The sequence below is a fragment of the Arvicanthis niloticus genome, chromosome 5 (genome assembly GCF_011762505.2).
Source record: "Arvicanthis niloticus isolate mArvNil1 chromosome 5, mArvNil1.pat.X, whole genome shotgun sequence".
NCBI classification, from domain to species: Eukaryota; Metazoa; Chordata; class Mammalia; order Rodentia; family Muridae; genus Arvicanthis; species Arvicanthis niloticus.
In genome coordinates this window covers 33976402-33998417 of record NC_047662.1, presented here as the reverse complement: position 1 = coordinate 33998417, position 22016 = coordinate 33976402, and the positions used below count along the sequence as shown (strand labels likewise).

The following is a 22016-nucleotide window of genomic DNA, read 5'->3' as shown; positions in this document are numbered from 1 at the left end:
TTCCCTGAGCTCCACAGTAATGGAAAGAGAAAGATAGCCTCTTCCTGTAAGTTGTGGTTTGACCTCCCCATGAGCACTGTAGCATACTTTTAGCTCCCAGGAAATAAATACATGTAATAGAAATAACAAAAAGTAAGTTAATGATGTAACCCTTGGCCCTGCTACTAGACTTGGTGAAGTCTTCCTCAGTCCATTCTGAAGAATTATGATCATGAAGCCAGTCTGGCTTTTCTGCCATTACTTTTAGTGATTGCTATTGCTTAGAGCAGAACCAGCAAAAATTTTATAAGGGCCAAATAATATGGAAAGTTCTGTGGGCTGCTGGGTCAACTTTAGGTCCAAACGCACAGGATACCTGTGCTTTGAATTTTTTTGTTTTTGTTTTTTACAGAAAATAGTGTTACTTTTTATTTTGTGTGCCACCATGTGTGGCAGTAAGACAACTCGGAGTCTCAGGCGTGGCCATCCTTCCTGGTGTCCCTATGAAGCACCTTAGGAATACTATCACTGCCTCTGATTTACTCACAGAGTTGAATTAGAAATGTGATGTCGCCTTTGCCTGTCACAGGCTGTCTTCTTTACACTGTTGTACTACTTACAACATTGCAGATTTTTTTCTTTTTTCTTTTGAGACAGGGTCTTCCTGTGTATCCAGGTTCGACTCAAACTTTCAAGCCTGATTAAAGGCATTAAAAGATTAAAGGCATATACTGCCACATCCAGCCCTCCTCCTTTCTTAATATTTCCCCAAACAGCCCATGTTCTTTTGAAACGGGGAACTCCATTACACTCCAGTCCATTCCTTACTGTGGTATGACCTCTCTAAGTACACCTCCCCACTCACTCATCCCTTGTTCAACCTACCAGGGACTCTTTTCTTAGCTGTTACTATGTATTATAAATCCTTCCCACAATTCTGTAAATTCCTTTTGTAACATTCTCTCTACCCCTTTTGAAACAGAGTCTCACTTGAAACCTCAGGCTGCCTGGTATTCATGGCCTTTCCTTGGTAGTAGTTCTACAGGAACGTACCTTCATGCCTGGCCTTCCCTTGAGCATCTCTCTACCTAGACCCTAACATAGAATGGTTGTTTTGTTTTGTTTTGAGACAGGGTCTCACTATACCTGGAATGCACAGAGATCTTCCTGCCTCTCTTTCTCAGATACTGGGATTAAAGATGTGTGCTACCATGTCAAACAATGTAACATTTTAATGTATTGTTTTGTTTCTGTGGTGACAAGGGTTGAAGTTAATCATCTATTTAATTAGACAATGTGAAAAATGAATCAAAGAAGTGCTTGTGGCCACAGGGCCGTCTGGGCAGTATTCCAGGTGAAAAGGCTTGGGGCAGCAATGTGCAGAGAGGAGGTGGTTACCAGGGATACTGTTCATGCATCCTTCCTCAGCGTGTTCTGTAGACTTGAGACTGTCCCAAAGTTATAAAGGCACTTAGAAAATGACAGCAGTGGCAACAGAATGTGGTGGGCACCTGTACTCCTAGAAGCTGAGAGGATGAGGCAGGAGGACCTCAGTGATTTAGAAGCCATCTTGGGCTATATAGTAAGGTCCAGGCCAACATGGATAGAACCCTTAAGAATAAATGACCAGGGACTGGGGAGATGGCTCTGTGATTAGATCGCTTGCAGTTCTGGTGGTGAGACTGGAGTTTAGATATCCATGATGAGTGGGCATGGCAGCCCTCTCTTAAGATTTCAGCCAGAGAAGGCAAGACTGGGTCCCCAGAACAAGCTAACCTGCAGTACTAACATATCATCCAGCCTTGGGTTTTATTGAGAGACTCTGCTTCCATGAATAGCTGGAATAGCAGAGGAAAATGATTCTGGACATCATCCTTGGACCTCCATATATATACACACATATGCATGAATATGCACGTGCACATCATATACAAGAAATGTGGAAAGAAATAACTGCTTTGGAGAGATGGTGTCTCCAGTTGAAATGCCAATTCTCTATCTGTCTTTGTTTAGGAGTGTTCTTACTTCCTCATCTGGGTACTCATCCATTTACCCTCATGCTTTCGTGTAACATGAAGATGAGGCATTAGGATGCACTGATGCAAGCACCTTTAATCCTGGCATACAGGAGGCAGAGGCAGGTGGTTCACTAAGTTCCAGGACATCCTGGTCTACAGAGTAAATGCCAGGACAACCAGGGCTACACAGAGAAACCATCTAAAAAAAAAAAAAAAAAAAAAAAAAAAAAAAAAAAAAAGCACCCCAAGATCGACAGGTCCTGTTGCAATTCATTTCTTGTCCCAAATTGGAGACTCTCCATTCCTTTCTGTTGGTCATCTCCCTCCCCAACACCACCTGAGGAGTTTACACCAGCTAGTTGCTCCATGAATCTTATCAGAATTCTGGTTTCTGCTTTTAAGGAATGCAAGGGAACAAATCCCAGGAATGTTCTTTGCAAAATAGCTTCTTTCCCCTTTGTCACCCTCCCTCAGGCTCTGCTTTAGAAACACATCCTGACCCACCCTGGCATCCTCCCTACCCCCAATCAATTACCCTAACCTCCCCCCCTCCCCCCCACCCCTGCCATCCTCCCTAGACCAATCAATCCATCAGCATTTATGTCACAAGCTCTTCCAGGACTTCTTTTAAGGCTTTGTTTTTTGAGACTGAGTCTCACTATGTAGCTCTGGGTGGCCTGGAACTATGCTGACTGGCTGTCCTCGAACTCATAGAGATACACTTGCCTCTGCTTCCCAAGTGCCTGGTGCCTTCAAAATTTTAGTATTTTTGGTGTATATGGTGTGCATGTGTTTATGTGTGTGTGGGTCCCGGCGCACCATGGCTCAGATGTCAGTCCTCACTTTACTGATGCTGAGACAGCTTCTCTCATGGCCTGTCATGCTGCATATTTCAGGTTAGCTGGCTGGCAAGCTTCCTTGAAATTGTTTCAACTTCCCATCTTGCTGTTCATGCACTGGGATTATAAACACATCTGGCTCTTAGATGGATTCTGGGGAGCTCAACTGACACCATCACACTTGTCCAGGAAGCTTTTATTGGATGAGCCACCGCACCTGCTCCTGAAAAGCCCCTCCCTGTTCCAAGTTTTTATTTTTATTTTTTAAAAATTTAACCTCTTCCTCTCATCTCTCCACTCCACCTGAACTTCTGGTTCATGTAACACATATAGATTGGACATCTACTAAATATTAGATGCTTAGTTTTTCTAGATGTTAGGGACATAGCAGTTAAACGAAAGTCCCACTAGAACTAAAGACACCAGGCCATGATTCCTGCCTTTACCACCTGCCTGTCTCCTGTCATAAGCATGGGCCACATCTTACTCTTCTTACTGCTTCTGCAGAGACTGGCACAGCAGCTGTACCAGGTGTCAGTGAGTTCAGCTGCACAGCCCATCACAAGAACACCAGATCAGCATAGCTGCTCCATCTTTCCCATCTCATGACAATTCCATTCTGTCCAGTTACTTACAGCCCTCTGCTTAGCATGAATATTTCTTATGTTCACTGAAGTCTGTTTACATAGCTACAGAAAGTTGCTTAGGGCATTTTTGTATTTTACCACCTTGTCCCCAGTACACAGAAAGGGCCCTTTAAGACAGGTTCTGTTTTAGAATTTGACCTGGCTCATCTGCCTATATAGTTGAGGAATCTCTGACCATGAGATGGAAGAAAAAAAAGATGGCTAGGCATGGTGGCACATGGCTGTAACCCTAGCAAGTAGGAAGAGGCAGGAAGATTCAGCCTGGTATACAGTGAGTTCCAAGCTACTCATGGCTACATAGCGGACACCATCCTTCCAAAATATAGAAATGAATACAATAAATACCTCATGAAAGTTGCATCATACAGCCCTTTTTGTATGTGTGCTTTTGAGACAGTGTCTTGCTACACAGCCCTGGCGTTTGTGGAGTTCAGGTTGCTCTTGGAAAGACAGAGATCCACCTGAACGGCATGCATCACTAAGCCTGGCTTAGAGTAGCTCTCTCGTCCTGACATTACACTCACTCTGTAAATGGAATCTTTCCATGTTGGATTAGTCCCTTTCCAAATAATTTCCAAGGCATGTTATTTATATCTGTCCTCTGTGTGTGCATGTATTTTGAGACAAGGTCACACATAGATAAAATGTCTGATTCTCCAGCCTTCACCTCCCAGGGGCTGGGATTACAGGTATGTGTCACCACACCCATCCATTGTTCTCCCTTGGATCTCATGATAAAGCTCAGACTGTCCAGAATTTACTACAGTGCCCCTGCCTCAGGCTCCCAAGTGCTGAGATAAAGTATGTACTACAATGTCTTTTCACTGACCCTTTCAGCAGCACTGAGCTAACTAGATGACACTCCTGTTTTACTGAGGAGAAAACTGGGATCTGAGAGAATATAAACTTCCCTTGAGATCTTCAAGGCTCATGGTTGGAGAGATTGCTCAGTGGTTAAGAGCACTGGCTGCTCTTCCAGAGGTCCTGGGTTCAATTCCCAGAAACCACATGGCAGGGAATCTGATATTCTCACACACGCAGGCAAAACACCAATGCATATTAAAAAACCTCCATGGGGACCTGGTAAAGATTCCCCTACCAGATGATTCCTTCTTGATCAAAACACATTCCACCAGATGGTCTCCTCCCCTTGAGCAGTGGTGGTTCACAGCTAGTGACTCTTAACCTGCTGGGCTATCCTGGACTACCTGCTACCTTTGTCCATCAATGTGAACCTAAGAGGACCCTGCAAGTTGGAGGCTTTGATATACACAGTACTGGGCTCTTCATGTTGGCTCCTGAGAGCTAGCCCTAGCTGAAGCACAAGCAAGCTGATAGGACAGTTATTGCAGCTACTTAGAAGCACACACCAACTCTCCTGAGGTTTGGCTGGGTCTGCCCACCTACCCATTCTCTTGTGAAATGATTCTGTAGAGGTTTACTGCTTTCTTACTCTGTTCTGAGATAAGGACTCTCAATGCAGCCTTGGAGGGCCTCAGATTCGCAGGCCTGCCTCTTCCTCCTGGTGCTGGGATTAAAGTTCTGTGTCACCAGCAAGCTCTGGACACAATTCATTTAAATTGTCTTATTTGGATAAACTTTGGCTTTTCTTGATTTTAAAAATGAGTAATACAAATAGTAACTACAGAACCCAAGCATTAAAAAAAAAATTATTTTATTTACAGTTCAAAATTTAAACAGTATTATTGGTTCTGATCTGTGATAATTCCAGGTCCTGGATCCCATACTGTAGACAGGGAAGCGAAGAGGCCAGTCCAGCTTGTCAGACTCAATGGAGAATGTCACCCCAGAACAGCAGAGGACCTAAATGGTAGAGACAAGACTGTGAGGAGAAAGGGATAAAGGAACAGGAAAAGGATATTCCACAGAACAAGTGCTCCCAGGACCATGTGAAGAAGAAAGTAATATTCACCTCTCCTTACTCTGTGTAGTATATATTACCTTTTCAATTACATTTACTTATATATGTGAGGGCATGCGTGTCATGGAGATCAGTGGACTTGTATGAGTTGGCTGTCTTAACCATGTGGGTCCCAGGGTTCAAACTTAGCACACTGGCTTGCATATACTATCTCCATGCAAAAGGACCAACAAGAGTTCCAGGAGGTTTAATGACTTGACTAAGGCCAGAGTTAACAGTGGTGGGGCTTTCTACGTGGTTCAAGGACTGTGTCCTCATCAGGCTTTGATAGCTTGTTACACAGGGCCTTCTAGACTAGCTGTAATCGAAGAGGAAGGCAGGTCTACCCAGGAACTACCACCGTCTTTCCCTTACCAGTCCTCTTATATGGCACAACCTCTACTAGGAGACAGTGAGTTTTGGTATCACAATGTAGGTTCAGAAAGTTTACTCTGCACCTTCAAAGAGTATAATAATGCGTGAGTGCACTGTAAACAGCACTGTAATCTATAGCAGGGACAAAGGTCTGTGTCACCAGGCACTGTGTTCTCAATATGGTCCTTGCTTCAGGGGTTTTCAGTCAAGACAAAACCATACATATATTTGTGTTAAGTGCTGTAAGGGAACCTGGTGGAAAACACTGACCAGACTGAACCCAGATGAGCTGGAGGGACATAGGCAGGATTTCTAAATTGATATGAACCATAGGCATGCTTCAGGAAGGAATGGAAAGACTTGGGATACACACACATATACATACAGTGTGTGTTTCCATTAGAAGATGTAAGCTCCATGTGGAAATTCAAGCAGAAATAGGACAACATTAATTCAATGGAATGTCTCTGCAGCTTCTACTCAGCAGAAGTATGTACCACTAACTTAGCTCCACAGAAAGTTCTGAGCTGTTCAACAGAGTGCCATGTTTGGCAGCATACTGGATCTTAACAGTCACTTCATTTAGAAATCTTGCCAATGTACACAGGTCCCCTCTTTTCTTTTTCATAAGGCCCAACAGTACTGCATGGAAGAGCCATGACTGTAAAGACAATGTAGGAGCCTGCCTCTGAACTGAAGCCAGACATTCTACCTCTCATGCGGCAGAGTTTCCAACTCTTAAAGCAGGGACTAGTGTCACATGCCCAATAGGCAGGTAAACACATGTGGTCACACCTTTCAGGTATCTAGGGTGCTTGTCTCTTTTCTGGTGTCTTTATTATACTTGCTATATTTACAGTGTTGGGCAATATCATACAGGTTCAGCTGCATGATAAAGTAAGCCTGTGAACACTGTGATTCTTGCTGGAACATAAGGGTGGCATTTCCTCCTGGGCTGGGTTTCTCCATGAAAGGACACACCCTGTAACCCTTCATGCTGAACCTTGCCACTCACTATTACTGGTGAAAATTCACCAGACCTAGTTCTCTAACAAATTCTTCTCAGGATTCCAAGTACACTGAAGTGTGAGAAAGAATACATTGCATGGTAATTCATGCCTGTAATTTGCATGTTCAAAAGGCTGAGACTCTGTCACAGCCCTGCCTCTCAATTCAACTAGACAACAATTGCCTAATAGGTCCTAAAATCATCTATATGGCTGTCAACCATTATTGCACCCAAAACAAACCTGAGATATAATAAAAAACACTTCTGGGGCGATGGAAAGATGGCTCAGTGGTTAAGAACACTCCCTGGCTGTTCCTGGGTTCAGGAGCTGGCATTCAATTTCCAGTTCCCACGGCCCTGGTGTGGTTTTCCAACCTCCTTGGGCACCAGACATGCATGTGGCGCACAGATACATACTCAGGCAAAACACACATATAAAATATTAAAACAGCTGGGCGGTGGTGGCGCACGCCTTTAATCCCAGCACTTGGGAGGCAGAGGCAGGCAGATTTCTGAGTTCGAGGCCAGCCTGGTCTACAGTGAGTTCCAGGACAGCCAGGGCTACACAGAGAAACCTTGTCTCGAAAAACAAAAAAAACAAAAAAACAAAAAAACAAAAAAAATTAAAACAACAAACACTTCTTGGAGGTTAGAGAAGCTTGTATGTTTTCAGAAAGACAGCAGGCTGCTAGCTTATTCTTTATTTTCCTTAATATGTCCCAAGTCTCATATGAAGAAATCCAAAGTGGACAACACTATGCCAAGCCTCTTTACAGCACACTGTTCTCTAGACTCCCTAATGTCTTAAAACCCGCAATAACACTTTAAGAAAAGTATGTGTCGGCTGGAGAGATGGCTCAGTGGTTAAGCAGTTAGGAGCACTGACTGCTCTGCCAGAGATCCTGAGTTCAATCCCCAGCAACTGTGGCTCACAACCATCTGTAATGGGATCTGATGCCCTCTTCTGGTGTGTCTGAAGACAGCTACAGTGTACTCGTATACATATAAATAAATCTTTAAAAAAAAAGTATGTGTATGAATGTTTTGCTTGCATGTATATATGTGCAGCACATATGTGCCTGGTGCCCAAGGAGGTCAGAAGAGATCTCCTAGAACTGGAGTTAGGAACAGTTGTAAGCTTAATATAGTTGTTGAGTACCGAACCTGGATCCTCTGCAGGAGCAACAAATGTTTTTAACTACTGAACCATCTCTCCAGCTTCTACACCCAGCTTTTCTGTGGGTGCTAGGATCTGAACTCAGGCTCTCTTGAGCAAGTACTTTGCCTTCAAAACAAAATGAGGTCATGCTATGCTGCTATCCTTTACCCAGGTTAAACTTGAATTCCTGGGTCAAGTGTGAAGTGGAAACTTCTGGTTTCTTTGGAAAGTCTGTTATGTCAAATGATGTTTTGCTGGGGGACACCTCCCTTCTAGTCCACCACCCACCAGAGGTAGTGGGAAAGAAAGGTATTAGATTACGGGGCAAGTGGACTTGTTTAGAAACAGTTCTTTGGAGCAAATCCAATCTGTGTTGTCAGGACATCATCAGTTCAGTTCACAAGAATCAGCAACAGCAGGTCTATCCAGAGGAAACTGAGAGGCTCTGTTGTATGTGGTTTAGCAGTAGTTCCTTGGGGCAATTTTAATCTCCAATGGTCAGGATACCAGCAGTCCAGTTCAGTTGTGTCAGGATAGCAAACGAGAATCAGCAGCAGTGGCACGATCCAGCAGAAACAGCCAGGCCTCCACTGAATCAGCATGAGTCAGCAGGATTGACCAAGACCGGTGGCGATGCCCAGTGAAGTTCTCTACCATTCCTCTCTCAACAAAGTGAAGATCAGTGAAGACAAAGACAGACCTGTTGCAAAGCAGGCTACGCAAGCCCGCCGTCACTGCCCATTGAGTCCTATTTATACTTACTCCAAACATGTGTCCTCCCAGGAGTCTTGCCTCAGCAAAACACGGGAGTCAGTATCAGCTGACATCACTCGGCCAATCTGCCCAAGTCCGAGGAAGCGGCAAGAAGCCACAAGAACACCACCAGAAGGTTTTTGGTGTTTCTTTCTGTGTCTGCTTTAGAAAAACATTCTTTCATGTATCTGCTTTAGAAAACATCCTTTTACCCGTGTGACCAGCAAAACATATTTGACATGACTGACTTTCCAAAGAAACCAGAAGTTCAGCTTTACCCGGTGGGTGCTTTGCATTCCTGAGCAGCACCCCAGCTTCTTCTTCACTGGGTGCCAAGAAGCTGCTGTCCTGGCTTGCCTTGAACTTGTGGCAGTCTTACCTTAGCCTCCACATGCTGACATTGTAAGTATAACCCTCCACACCCAGCCCAGATTAAAAAAAAAAAAATTACATTTGCTCACTTTGCACATTCGCATATGGGTGTGCAAAGCCACACCACGTCAGGAACAATTGGCAGGAGTCAGTTCTCTCTTTCCTCCACGAGGTCTTGGAGATCAAACTCAGGTCTACAAGCTTGGTGGCCAGACCCTTTATCTGCCCCCTGAGCAGGCTTCATCTGTCCTGTCTTACACAGGGTCTCACTAAGTTGCCAGGCTAGCCTTGAACTCATTCTAAAGTCCAGGCGGTCCTTAATCCTGTCAGACTCTCACTCATCTCTCCCTGGCTGGGATTACAGAATTACTGATGTGTAGTACCACACTCAGCTAAAAATTAAAACACTGTGTGTGTGTGTGTGTGTGTGTGTGTGTGTGTGTGTGTGTGTGTGTGTGTAGCTCTGGCTGGCCTGGAACTTGCTCTGTAGACCAGGCTGGCCTCAAATTCAGAGATCTGCCTGCCTCTGCAGAGTGCTGGGACTGGAGGTGTGCTCCACTATGTTTAAGGTGTGGTGATATTTTATCTCAGCAATAAGAAGGCTGAGGCAAAGAACTAGGTATGGGTGGAGAGATGGCTCAGTGGTTAGAGGCACATTCTTACAGAGGAGCCAGTACTCACACTCACTCAGCTGCTGACAACCCTAGGACAAGTCTAAGGAGGTATATGAACTCAAATGCACATACCCCAACCCAGACAAACACACAATAAGAAAAAGAGGGAAGAAACAAGAGGAATACTAGTGCAAGATGTCATTTAAGAAAAAAACACTCATCCCCAGAAGAGATTGACAAGAAAAGGTGAGCACACCTCACACTGGTGAACACTCCTCACTGGTAAGTAAGTGACTTCTGGGACAAAGAGCAGCTTCTACATCATTACTTTAGTGTTAAAAGTTTTCACATGGAAATTGTATTGTGCTACTTGTTCAATTAAAAATAAACAAGCAGGGGCTAGAGAGATGTCTCAGTGATTAAGAGCATTTGCTGTTCTTACAGAGGACCCAGGTTCAAGTAGCAACACCCACACAATGGTCTACAAGCACTTATAACTCCAGGAGATCTGATGTCGTCTTCTGGCTTCTGTGGACACCAGGCATACAAGTGTTACACAAACGTACACACAGGGAAAACACTCAGACATATTAAAACAAACAAGAAAATACAAGGACTCTAGTGAACAGCTCAGGCTGTTCTCTAAACCTCAGGTGATCCTCCTGCCTCAGCCTTTCAAGTAGGTGGGAGCTGGGAGTAGAGTAGTATACCAACATGTCTGGCCAGGGTGTGTGTGTGTCTGTGTGTGTGTGTGTGTGTGTGTGTGTACACAACCGTGTCCACCTATAAAGTGGGACCGAGGGTGCAGCTCAGTGGCAGTACTCTTTGCTCAAATGCACAAACTGGATTCAGTCCCCAGCACTACACATAAAATTTACATGACTTAAAAAGTTAGTCTGGAATACGTGCCATGTATACAAATACCACTTTGTTTATTTAGGACACTCACTTTTAGGACCCCTCCTGAGGTGCGCAGGGACGAGGTGTCCAGAGGTCTGAAGTTTGGGAATGGGAACCGAAAGCACTGAGGGTAGGAAGTTAAGGACGAGAAAGAAGACAGTGGAGGAGAGGATGTGGCATGGGAATGGAAGGAGGAGACAGCGTGTCCACAACAAATGTCAATCACTGGTCACCCTAGCTGCAAGCTTGTGGGTGATTAATCAACATTTCCCCAACATTTCTGTACGTTTTAAAAAAAAAAAAAAATTAAAAGGCAAACAAAATGCCACGGCTCCTCCCAGAGGTGGGTGGATCATTCTCCCAGTGTGCTCTAGCACACAAGTCACTTGCATTACTAGCCTTCACCTCCAAGACGGTGCCTTCTCTTCCAGGAGTGCCTCTCAGTTCTTTCCAGAAAGCCCCAGTGCAAAGCAGCCAGTGGCAAATATTAGGACAAAGGGCCCATGTGAAAGCAGCATGCGAGGTCCCAAGGCTGGACACCACTGTCGGTTCTGAGGACAGCATAGCACATGTCTCCTGGCTCCCGAGGTTGGTCCCAGTGTAGGGAAATCAGGTCCTTTTCAGGGTGACACTGTATGAAGCAGTGGATAAAAGGGGACTATTTCCAGTGTTCATCCTTTTTTGTTTCTCACAACGACCTAAGGTTGACATCCTCTCCTGACAGGTGAGAAAACTTGCTCTGAAGGAGTGCCTGCTCCCAGCACACATGCAGAGGAAATGGACTCAGTCCACATCTCTGAGTGGAAAGTCTCCCTCAAGCCATGATTCCTTTCTAGCCAGGAAAAAGAGAACACTTACCTGGTTCCATCTTGTCTAGATTACATTTCCCCACACTGTGAGATCACCACTGGCAGTTTGGGCTTATTGTTGGGGCCTGTGGGAACATTCTAGAAAAAAAAGCACAAGATCATGAAATGCACTCAGGCACTTGCCCAGTGACTCATGGAATCTTTAATCACCTATGGAAAGGCCCAAGATCAGACTGATGTGAGGAGTGTGTCCTGACAGACAGTAAAATATAATAGACCAAAAAGAAAAGGAACACTGAGAGACCATAGTCCCAACAATGGGATCAGCTGGTAACACTGAAGAAAAACACTGAAGGGACCCAGTTTATGGAGGGGGAGCCACAGAAGAGGGGACATCTGAACTGGGCCCTGAAGGGTAGGTAAGATCCCAAGAAAGAATTCTTTAGGTAGAGAGAAGCGTTGGAGCCAAGGCTTGGGGTTCGAAGAGCAGGAGGCACGCATCTGTAGGACCTCCTGAGAGAAGAGCCAGGAGCTTGATGCCACTGGACCAGAGGAAACCCAAAGCCCCAGTAAGTGCTAGACAGGTTAATGAATGGGTCCAACTTGGCCTCTCTTTCCCAAAGGAGCCCGAATTGTGAACAGTGACAGGTAGTCTAGAAAACTGGCTTCTCATTAATAGGCAAGAGACACCTGACACATAGACTCAGGACACCCATCAGGACCTACCTCGATCTTCCTCATCACTAGAAGTCCATCAATGATTTTTCCTGCAGAAGAACATTAAGTAAGGCTCCCTTCTTGGTACAAGCACAGTGTTTCCCAATTCCCAGTGCCCATGTTCACTTAGCATCTCATCAGATCCCCTTACAATGTAAGGAAACTGAGATTCGGTGAGGTGAGCTGACTCACCCAAAGTCACAGGGAATATACACAGGGAACTAGGGTACAGGCTTGAATATAAGTGACCCTAAAACCTCACTCCTCTGTGCTGCCTCGGGGGCATTTCTTTATTATTTATTTCATGAGTATTTAGCCGGATACTCTTGCCTTTCCACAGAGTTCTAGCCAATACCCATGTCCATCTGTCCAGCCATCCCCACCATGTCCACATGCCCTAGCCTAGAGCAGTTACAGCAGCTGAGCACACCCAGTGGATGTGGAGACTGGATCCTGTGGCAGGCCCAAGTGTCTGAGACGATGGAACGGGAGGAAGACTTACCAAACACTACATGCTTTCCATCCAGCCAATCACACTTAGAACACGTGATAAAGAACTGGCAGCCATTTGTACTGGGACCACTGTTTGCCTGATAGAAACAAAATATACCTACGTGAAGTTTCTCTGGCCATTGTAGATGATTTCCCACAAAGTCTGAAGCTCTAACTACAACCTAACTGAGCACCTATTATGAGCCCAGACCTAGACAAGGACACAGGACGAATAGTACACAGAATCCTCAATCCTGAGAATCTAAATTCTTTAATCAATGCACAGTTATCTTAGTGTCAAGTTTTGTAGGAGTCAGGTCTCTCTTTCCATCACATGGGTCCTGGGGATTGAACTCAGGACATCAGACTGGGTGATAAGCACCTTTACCCACTGAGCCCCAACGTGAGGTTTGTAATAGGAATGACTGTTCATCTAAAACTAGCAAACATAAAATTTACTTAAGTTTTTAGGTTAGTATATAAAGTAATGACTTTAACTATGGTAAATATATAACATACATAATATGTACATATACATATTAAATTTATAATATAATAATACATATTATATATAATATTCTGTTCTTATTTATTCTCTTCCCTTACTCTCTCATCTCTCTGGCTGGTGCTTTTACTTTTCCTCAAATGGGTCCCTCCCTTTTTCTTTCCTTTTTCCCTCGTCTCTTCTTTTTTTGTTTTTTGAGACAAGGTTTTTCTGTATAGCTCTGGCTATCCTGGAACTAGCTCTGTAGTTTCTGCCTGGCAAACCATGCTGGTCTTGACCCCAGGGATCCGCCTGCCTGTGCTTCCAAAGCACTGGGATTAAAGATGTGCACCACTACCCTGGCTCTTTTAAATTTTTTAAAAATTGTGTGTACGCGCTTTTGTGCATGTACCTGGTGTATGAGATTAGAAAATGGCTGTGTGGAGCTAGTTCTCCACTTCCACTTTGACATGGGGTTAGGACTGAAAGCAGGTTCTCAGGTGTGTGCAGATGGTGCCTTTATCCCTTCTCTTTACTTGCTGAGCCATCTTACCACACCCCTTTCCCTCTTTACAGGACTTAATGTAATTAGTTGCAAATTAGTTACAACTGGACTATACTTAACAAATTAGTAACCAGCTAAGAAGAGACACATTACCTATGAAACCAGCTGTTTGAAGTGGTTTTGCAATGTATTAAAATTTATTTATGTGTATATGTGTGTGCCTGTAGTAACTTTTATGTGGACCACATTCATACAGGATCCTCGGTAGCAGTTGTTAACAGCCTGATGTGGTGCTGGGAACCAAACTTGGGTCCTCTGTAAGAACAGAAGTGACCTTACCACTGAGCCATCTTTCCAGCCCCTGCACTGTCCCAAATCTTTCATTGCTGAATTTTACTTTTGTATTGACCAGAGAGGGAGCTGAAACAAGGTCGCATGTAACCTAAACTGTCCTGGAACTGTACCCAGTCCTGATCCTCCCGCCTCAAGTGCTGGCTTATACACCATACTTATTTTATGCAGTTCTGGAAACCAACCCAGGGCTGCCTGCAAGTTGCTTGGGCACTCAGGCAACTGAGTCCCACCCTAGCCCTGCTGAGAATCAGAAACTTTGTAGACACATCTCTTCCCCTTTCTTTCCTAGAAACTGTTCAGAGGCAGGCTCATTTTGCTTTGTTCCCTCTCCCTCCCAACAAACACGGTCTCATTTCTATAGACCAGGCTGGCACCAAACCATCAAACTTGTGAAGGTCAGCCTCTTGAATTTTAGAACTCTTAAGAATGAGCTACCACGACAGTGTAGCTCGTAGTCTCCCTTTCTTGTGGTACTTAGGCCTCACACACACTGGGCAACACTCTAGCACTGACTATATGCCCAGTCCTGAGACAGAACAGAACTGCCCTCAGCTCGATTCTTTTGCTTCAGCCTCGCAAGCACAGAGACCAAGCATATGCACCATGTCATTTCAAGATAATCTTTACACCAATGTACTTAATAACACAGTATAAAAGAACAGGTTGTAATCATAACTGCCTTTTGCTAAACCCACTGTCATACCTCTAACTTATGTTGAGCGCCTGCAGTGCTGCCTTACAACAGTGTTCCTGTAACTACACGAAGATTTTGGGGTTGGAGGGAAAGAGACAGGAACTAGAAAAGTGAAAGTGCTATCACTCAAAGACACACAAAGCTGGGCATAGGCGCCCATGACTATAATCCCAAAATTGTGCGACTGAGGGAAGAGAACCACAAGTTCAAGGCCATCCTGGTGGTGAGGAATAGGTTTCACAGAACACTACTGTGGAGACTTCAATGGCAGCCTGGCAGGTAGGGTATTGACAGGACAGGTTTTACAGAAACACCACTACTAAGGCAAGAGCAGAACTTACACTGAATGGGGTACCAGCTTTAATAAGATACAGAATGAATCTGAAATGGCCAGTTCTATGTTTGAGCATGAAGCAGTGATGTCTGGGGTCACCTCTAATCTGAGACTGTATACTACACTTTGGAAGTCCCTTTGATCTTTCTTTTCTTTAACCATGCTGGGAATTGAACCAGGGTCCTCACACATACTAATAATCTAACCATTCAGAAGCAGGAGAGGACTGAGGCCAGTTTGATCATTGGAGCTTCCTTCCATGTCAGTCAGGAGAGCATGTCTCAAAAGAAAGCTATGATGTTTGCACACGTATTCCTGAGCATCTCATGTATGAAAAAAGAACTTCCTCCTGCCCGCCACAAGCCAGCTAGAGTTGTCTCTGCTCTGGAAGGGGCACAGTTAGAAGGGCCCACATGCCATCTTCCTCTGCTCTGCTGTTCCTACAGAATCACTTGCTGGCAAGCAGACACACAACAGTCAAACAGCACATCTGTGTGGCCCAGGGACCCTCCCTCTGTTCCTGTAGACACATCTTTAACAGACACACAACAGTCAAACAGCACATCTGTGTGGCCCAGGGACCCTCCCTCTGTTCCTGTAGACACATCTTTAACAGACACACAACAGTCAAACAGCACATCTGTGTGGCCCAGGGACCCTCCCTCTGTTCCTGTGGACACATCTTTATTCTTCCTTTCTGGTGGTGGTGTAGCTTATGTTACGGGAATGGCCCTGCAGCAGGTGACATGAATCGAACCCCAGAACTCCACCAGTGCCTGTGTGATCTTAGTTCACTGATGCAACCTGCCTGTGCCTCAGTTTTCTCATTATCTCAAAGGGAGGCTCAGTATTAAAAGGAATTAAGGCAGGTAAGGTGCTGTAAGTACCCAAGAGCTTTTGGCTGTCATTCTCCTAACTGTTCTGTCGCTCCTCTGCATCTTTGTGTGACAGGAGAGAGGGCCTTGAGATCAGGCGATCTGTCCCTGCCTTTGAAGAACTCACAAGGAGAAGGAAGCCAAAATAACTATGCTATAGAAGGCGCTGGTGCATGCCTGTAAACCCAGCTCCTTTGGAGGCTGAGGCAGGAGGATTGTTGAGCTGAGGATCTCCCTGGGATACAGAATGACTTCAAGGCCATCTTAAGTAATAGAGTGGGATCCTGTCTCAAAGGAAAAAGCAGAAAGAGGGCTGAGGGGCTGGTCAGAGGGTCAGAGGGTCAGAGGATAAAGGCGACTGCTCTGTAAGCCTGACAACCTGAGCTTAACCCATAGAATCCATGTAAAGGAGAGGAGAGAACTGACTCCCAAAAGTTGTCCTTTGACCTCCACATACCCACACACTGGAAATATATACCCTCAACATCATGCACACACATAAACTCACAGTAATAAATAAGCTAGGTGTGGTGGCCCTCAGGACACAGAGGCAGGTAGAACTATTTGAGTTTGAAGCCAGCCTTGTCTATATACCAAGTTTCATGCCAGTCAGAGTTACATGGTCAGATCCTGTCTCAAAACAAAAAGAATAAATAAAGAGTTGCAAAGGGCTAGGTAGGATGTAGCCTATCATGCAGGAGACCCTGGGTCCAATCTCCAGCACTACAGAAACAGAAGAGAATCAAGCAAAGCAAACATGACCTGTCCTATCCCTGACTATGCCACTAGCATAGTTATTGTGTTTCTGTGTGGGCTTGGATTTTTGCAGAACATATCTAGTAGATCTGAAATGCTCTCCTCTTAAGGGGCTGGGTATAGAATTCCTGTAAAGACTCAGATCTTTCCCCTCTACAAAGGCTTTCTCTAGGCCATTAGGGTCCTTTTATGTACCCTCAGATGCCCTCACATACTGAACTGATGGTGTGAACTACTCCTGAGGCCTGACATGGAGGAGCTGTGATAGAATCTTCCATTTCATAAATGCCTGAGAAGATGAGTGCAGAGTAGCTGAGCAGGGGAGAATAGACATGTAAATACTGGGACCAAGGAGGTAAGGATTGGGCATTGATAGCCAGACGGGTAGCAGGGGCAAGAGGGTGAGTAAGGGAAAGGAGGAGGGAGAGTGAGCAAGGTGAGGTGGGCAAGAAATGAGCGGAGGTGGGTGGATGAAGGTATGAGGGGAGAGCTACCAAGATGTGCGGATAGCAATGATGAACACACAAAGTGAGAAAAGCAGTTGCGTGGTCAGGATGCAGCTGTGGTGGCAAGTGAATCACAGCAACCAGGGCAACAAGCAGGTGAGCACAGCCTTGGAAGCCTGCTGAAAACGAGGCTAAAAGCCAAGTCTTGGTGCAAATAAAAGCAGAGCTCAGTTTGTTTTCTATAGCTGTTAAAACCCACCCAATAAAATCAAACCGTACTAAGGAAGGAGGAGGGGCTAGGTGCAGGTGAGGCCTGATTCCAAGAGATAGAGATGGGCCTCAACAAGGTACCAGAAACCAGCTATTAATATAACCCCAAATCTTAACTGAACCTCACTTACCATAGAAAGCAGGCCTGGAGCTGAGTGTCTAAGTTTAAAATTTTCATCTGCAAATGGACCCCGGTAAATACTGGCGACTCCAGTACCATCGCCCTGAGAGAGAAGAGACATATCAGTGGCCTGGAGTGCTGGGCACCCTGGAAACCTGATGATAAGGCTGAGAATGGTCCAGTGGGTGAGAGGAGGTAGCTAGCCAGCTGTCCTAGCTGAACCAAGCAGCTTTCATCTAGTGAAACCCTGCCTCGAGGCAGTTAAGGGAGTGACTGACAGAGAACACCGGATGTCTCCCACTGGCCTCCACATCCACGGGCTTGTACACATGCATGCTCTCAAGCATACATACACGGACATGGACACACACACACACTGGATGTGTAGAGAAACACTGTTGCACTTTAAGCCTCGCTTTTTTTTCTTTTTTAAAATTCACTTATTATTATTTAAATTTTTATTTAATATTTTGGGGATTATAATCACATCACTGTCCCTTCGCTTTCTGCCCCCAAACCCTCCTGTGTACTCCTTCTTATTGTTTTTCAGATTCATGGAGCTAGAGTTACAGATGGCTCTGTAGGTACTGGGAATCAAACCTAGGTCTTCTAAAGAGCCAACGGTGTTCTTAAGTGCTGAGCCATCTCTCCAGCTCCCCAGATTTCCCAGTTGTACCACATAGTTGAAAGGCAACCCAAGTGAAAGCAGGATTTATCCTAAAACCTGCCATTGCAACCCTATGTAGGAGTTAAGATCTTTAAAGATGGGCTGGAGAGATGGCTCAGCGGTTAAGAGCACTGATTGATCTTCTAGAGGTCCTGAGTTCAATTCCCAGCAACCACAAGGTGGCTCACAACCATCTATAGTGGGATCTGATTCCCTCTTCTGGTGTGTCTGAAGAGAACAACAGTGTACTCATACATAAGATAAATAAATCAAAAAAATTTTAAAAAATCTTTAAAGAATCACAAAAATCTAACTAAATTTATATCTAATGGAATAAGAACGTCTCTCAGACAAAAGGAATAAGTAACATAGCCACATAAACAATGCTAACAGTAAGAGATAGCATGCAGACGTGGGTAGGTAAGGAAAAAGCAGGCTTAAGAAAGAAGTATTCTAGCTTATTGACCACACCCCCAAGGCTAGGATGGGGACACAAATAGTGTGGTCACAAAAAAGTTACGGTCTTTTTTTGTGAAGAATGGATCTGCTGGGCCACCTCAGAAGCAGAGCAAACACCCTTTAGTCCTCCCATCTCTCCTGATCGGATCCCTTGCTTGCTAAAACCTTGCTTGATTAAAACCTTAGCTTTCAAAAGGAAACAAGAAAGACCCACAAAAGCAACCAAACACAACCTATACAGTGTTTAGAATAGTGATAGCACAAGAGGAAATAGAAGAGGTAAGCAGAGCAGTCAGCTCCCTTCCTTTTAGAGGAAAACTGCAGCCAATTTCTTTTTTTTTTTTTCCCCTTTGGTTTTTCGAGACAGGGTTTCTCTGTATAGTCCTGGCTGTCCTGGAACTCACTCTGTAGACCAGGCTGGCCTCGAACTCAGAAATCCGCCTGCCTCTGCCTCCCAAGTGCTGGGATTAAAGGCGTGTGCCACCTCTGGCCGGCTACTGCACCCAATTTCAAAGTTTCCTGTGAACAATGAATGGGGATTGTCTTGATCACCTATACATATGCCAGCAAAGTTCAGTTTCTAGTTACAAAAGGCTAGGGTTTGGACAATGGAAGTTTATGACTCAAGTTGAGTATTGCTGTGTGTTCTAAGGACACAGTCAGTGGTAGCCAGCTAGTCTACAGTACATCCCCATGTCCACGCTCTCTCCACTTAACCTACCTATTGTTCTTAAATCTCAAAACTAGGGCCTTCGGGAAAATAACAAAATAGCAGTACTTACATTAACAAAATCTCCACCCTGAATCATAAAATCCTTTATGACCCTGAAACAGAGTTTTTAAAAAAAATCTTGAGGAAAGATTCAGTGGTTCAGTCACTGAGGTGTAGATTAGCATTTATTCTGGAGTTCAGTGTTTATCACTGAGGCCTAGAAAAGGGTGAGCAAGCACAGTGTTAACTCAGGGGCGCCTCTGAGTTAATCTTAGGTGTATGAATCAGCACCTGAACAACAGAAAGGGGCTGAAACCTGGCAGGGAAGAATCAACAGTCACCAAAGCAAAAGTAAAAAAATAAATAAATAAAAAAATGTCAAGGGCTTAATGCAAGTTGGAGGAAAAGAACAACAGCAAATCTCTGTAAATGGACTACTGCACGCACAGGGCCTCAATGGTGTTAGCTGGTATGCAGGTATGGGCCTTAGCTTTGCTTAGCTTCGGTTTCCTTTCTCAAAGAATGCTGAAAACACACACTACCTCACAAGAATGCTGGGGAGGATTACAGACTCTAGCTCTGAAGCCCTTGAAATGGGAGACATGGACATTTTCAGGATTAAAATGAAGCAACTTCCGTCAAACAAAAATAAGAAAACATAGAAAGCCAGGAGATCATGAAGGCCAGTTTCCTACAGATGACTGTTAACAGTGACTGCTGTAAAGCCTTTGCTGAAGTCATAACCTGGAGCCAGGGAGATGGCTCAATGGGTAGAGTGCTTGCTGTGCAGCCTAAGGATCTGAGTTTAGATCTCCAGCCCTGACATAAAAGCTGGATGCAGAGCATGTAGCCAGTGCTTTCCTTGGCATTGTTTCTACAATGCAGTATTACATAAAATCAGGAATGACTCAAGGCACTGTGCACAGGCTACATGGTGCTGAGTACTGAATCCAGGGCCTAATGAATACGGGGCAAATTCTCTACCACCAAGCTACAGCCTCAGCCTGAACATGCCATTTAAAACAACAGACTTAATCCTCCACAGGTTTTGTACTCAGGCGTACAGGACTGGCTGTACGGATACCAAGGGATGACTGCGTTTCCAGTTTTGCCAAAAACCTGCCTTACCTGTGGAAGGTGCTACCTTTGTATCCTATCGGAACGCCATCTTTTCTGTAAACGAAAAGGAAGAGACTTGGAATGATGAAAAATAATCATGGGTCTTTCCCATTTAGGATACAATAGAGGCTAAAAGGCCTCTCATTAAGATATGGATGGGAGAAGAGAGATAAAGGACACATCTAAGGAGTCACTCTCTCTCTGCACGTCATCTTTCATTACTCAAGACCTGTTCATGGTTCCCCAATTCCCTCACCAAAAGTCCAGGGTACCCTTCAGGAGTAGGCGGAGAAGTCAAACACACTGAGACTGACCTGAACTCTCCAGTGCAGAACTGCCTAAAAGGAAAACAGAAAGAGGGAACCATTCAGCCGCCGTACATCACTGCTTGGAGCACCTCTAATCTCTGGAGAGGAGAGTTCAAACACTGGGGAAAGCATGTCCACTAACTGATAGGGAGGATGTCAGGGCATGTAGACTAGTGATATAAGTTGATACGTGATCGGTCAAAATCGGTAACTATTTGGCCAGTGCAATACCCAGGGCACAGGGCTCCGAGGCAATGAATAGGTGGACAGAGGCAGACATGACGAAGACTGACCGGAGGCCGGCTTCGGGCTCAGCTCTGGTTCACTTAGAGCATATCCTTACCTAAAGTTCTCTGCCGTCTTAGGCACCACGTCGGCAAAGAGCTCGATCTTCATGCGACCAACTTCCTGCAAGAAACGGGAGACACAATACTCAGCCCATGACCGCTGCCCACGCAGCTCGGAAGCTCCCACCTCCGCCGCCTGGCCCAACCTGTCTCGGGAGGGCTAGCAGGGCCCCCTCGTCTGCCTCCCTTACCCGAGTCCAGCCAGCCCGCACAGGCCCACTAGGCCGCCCGCACCTCACCTGGCCGCCAATGCTGACATCAAAGAAGACCACTGGATTGACTGGACTTGAATTTGCCACCGCCATGGTTTTGACCCGGAAGTAGAAGCCTGGCTTCCGGTGGCAGGCCCGGTGAACTTCATCCAAATTGCAGACGCAATGGAAACAGGCCACGGTTGCGCCCCGCCCCGGAAGTGTGGCGCGCGCAGAGGTAGCTGGGAATGGTACTTTTAGCTGAGCTGGTCGGAGCTTAGGGAAGGAAGCGCAGGTATCTTTGTCAAAGCCCGTGCGCTTCCCTACTCTCGCTACTGTACTAGTGCAATACAAATGAATCTTCTGCAGACAGCATTTCCTGAGCAGTCACAGTTGGTGTCTCCTGTCACAGCCCGTGAGAGGAGGACCTTCTGGTTCACCTTCCATATTTTAAAATGGTTTGTTACGTAGCCTGGCTCAGTCGGGATGTTGGAAGTGTAATTTTATTTTTTATTTTTTAATGATTGTAAAAATTTAAAATTTTTATTTATACACTTTACATCCCCATCGCGACCCCTCTCCCCATCCCCTCCATTTATTCTCCTCTGAAAGCGTAGAGACCCCCTCTGGTTATCTGGCCCCCCCCCCCCCCCCCCCCCCCCCGCACATCAAGTCTGCCGGGCTGGGCTCATCTTCTCCCACTGAGTCCAGACAAGGCAGCTTAGCTAGAAGAAACGAATTACACAGCTGGGCAACAGCATTTGGGATAA

The 22016-nt window shown here is 45.3% G+C and overlaps 1 protein-coding gene across 3 annotated transcripts; it reads right to left on the bottom strand.

Annotated features, from left to right (window-relative positions):
- Window positions 1-5141: 5141 nt before the first annotated feature.
- On the bottom strand, window positions 5142-21446 carry Ppih (peptidylprolyl isomerase H). Of its 3 annotated transcripts, XR_013110484.1 has the most exons (11): window positions 21295-21446; window positions 21052-21116; window positions 20715-20738; window positions 20410-20454; window positions 19352-19394; window positions 17454-17546; window positions 12615-12702; window positions 12122-12162; window positions 11445-11533; window positions 10636-11217; window positions 5142-5307 (listed from the first exon to the last, which is right to left on the bottom strand). XR_013110484.1 is itself a non-coding variant. In XM_034501560.2 (10 exons), the coding sequence occupies exons 1-9, from the start codon at window positions 21358-21360 to the stop codon at window positions 11465-11467; spliced, it is 534 nt and encodes a 177-aa protein (XP_034357451.1). In that variant the 5' UTR covers window positions 21361-21446; the 3' UTR covers window positions 5142-5307; window positions 11445-11464. The 3 variants fall into 3 exon arrangements, 2 of the variants coding, with proteins under 2 accessions (XP_034357451.1, XP_076790419.1); XM_034501560.2 differs by lacking the exon at window positions 10636-11217; XM_076934304.1 differs by lacking the exons at window positions 10636-11217; window positions 17454-17546.
- Between the last annotated feature and the right edge of the window lie 570 nt (window positions 21447-22016).